The sequence below is a fragment of the Ambystoma mexicanum genome, chromosome 3p, assembly GCF_040938575.1.
Source record: "Ambystoma mexicanum isolate Mex_15411 chromosome 3p, UKY_AmexF1_1, whole genome shotgun sequence".
Classification (NCBI taxonomy): Eukaryota; Metazoa; Chordata; class Amphibia; order Caudata; family Ambystomatidae; genus Ambystoma; species Ambystoma mexicanum.
Window position 1 is genome coordinate 51977983 of NC_090925.1, and position 1589 is coordinate 51979571.

The window sequence follows — 1589 nt, forward strand, 5'->3', positions numbered from 1 at the left end:
AGTGGCTAAGTGCCTGTTGATGGGCCTTGATTTTATTTTGTAGGCTATTAAGTTTGTCGAGCATAGCAAATTGGATCTTATACCATTGCCTTGTTTGGTTTTCATGGTTTGTTATTTTGGTTTTCATGGTTTGTTATTATGCAACGTGTATGGATGTTACAAGACATGTTTTTATTTTCTCCCACAGATTACTGGATGCATGAACAATGGATCAAAGGAATGAGTCTGCAGTTTCAGAATTCCTCATTTTGGGTTTTTCTGATCATCCGAAGTTGCAATTTCCTCTTTTTGTTATATTTTTACTTATTTACTTGATAACTCTAGTTGGAAACATGTCGATCATCACATTGGTGTGCATTGATTGTCACCTGCATACCCCTATGTATAGGTTCCTCTGCAACCTGTCAATCATCGATGTCTGTTACACCTCAGTTACACTTCCCAAATTGATGGAAATACATTTATCGCATCACAATGCAATATCATACAAAGGGTGCATGACACAGCAGTTTTTCTTTTGCTCCATTGCTATTGCAGAGTACTATATTCTCGCTGTGATGGCACTTGACCGTTACGTGGCGATCTGCAGGCCTTTGCATTACACTGTCATCATGACTGGAAGACTCTGCTTTCTACTTTCATCAATCTCATGGACTGCCGGCTTCTTGAGTTCAGTTCCACTTTCTGTCTTGACGTCTGGACTCTCCTTCTGTCGCTCCAATGTGATCAACCATCTGCTGTGCGACGTGAAGCCACTGATGCAGCTTTCGTGCACCGACACCCGCACACTTGAGACCATGATCTTATTGGTGGCAATGTTCTCCGGGTTTTGCCCCTTCACATTAATATGTTCATCATATGTTTACATAGTATCAGCCATCCTCAAAATCAGTTCTAACGAAGGAAGAAAGCGAGCCTTCTCGACATGTTCGTCCCACCTTATAATTGTTTGTTTATTTTGTGGAATCATGATATGCACTTATGTGGGTCCTGCCTCCATGGTTTCCCTAGAGAAAGATAAGGTGCTGGCTCTGCTGTATGCGGCTGTTATTCCGATGTTGAACCCTATTATTTACAGTCTCAGGAACCGAGAGGTAAAATTGGCCCTGAAGAAGATTGCAGACAGTTTTGTTTCAATTCTTAGCAAAGATACAGCATGAGCATCCTCCCAGCATTAAAGGTTGCACTGCAGTGGGAGAATCTAGCGCCTAATGGTGACTCTTCAACAGTGTCCGAGTGTCATGGGTGAAGAATTGCCTGCATGTGCCTCTGGAAGCCTTTGCATGTATTAATGTATTGCATCACATTCAATTAGAAAGATCAGAGGCTCTTCATGGTCCAGCAGATGTAAGGAGAACAGTTCCTCTCTTGCAGGCATTGGTGTCTAGAAAAGAGATCACTCCTTGCCTCAATATGGAGAGTGTTCATTATAGTGACAACACAGAGGCAAGTAATGACTTTTTCATTTTATTTCGCAGCAGTAGGAAAAGCAATGAAAATTCAACTCCATAAAGGCTTGTTATATAACAGGTAGCACCTACATCTCCACCAATCATGAGCAAACTTAAATCAGAGCCTCCCACAAACAT

General features: G+C 41.7%; 1 protein-coding gene across 1 annotated transcript; it reads left to right on the forward strand.

Moving 5' to 3' along the window:
* Positions 1–206: 206 nt before the first annotated feature.
* LOC138579722 (olfactory receptor 2B6-like) lies at positions 207–1160 on the forward strand. The gene has a single exon (XM_069649960.1). It carries the CDS (start codon positions 207–209, stop codon positions 1158–1160), a length of 954 nt encoding a protein of 317 aa, XP_069506061.1.
* Positions 1161–1589: the final 429 nt, after the last annotated feature.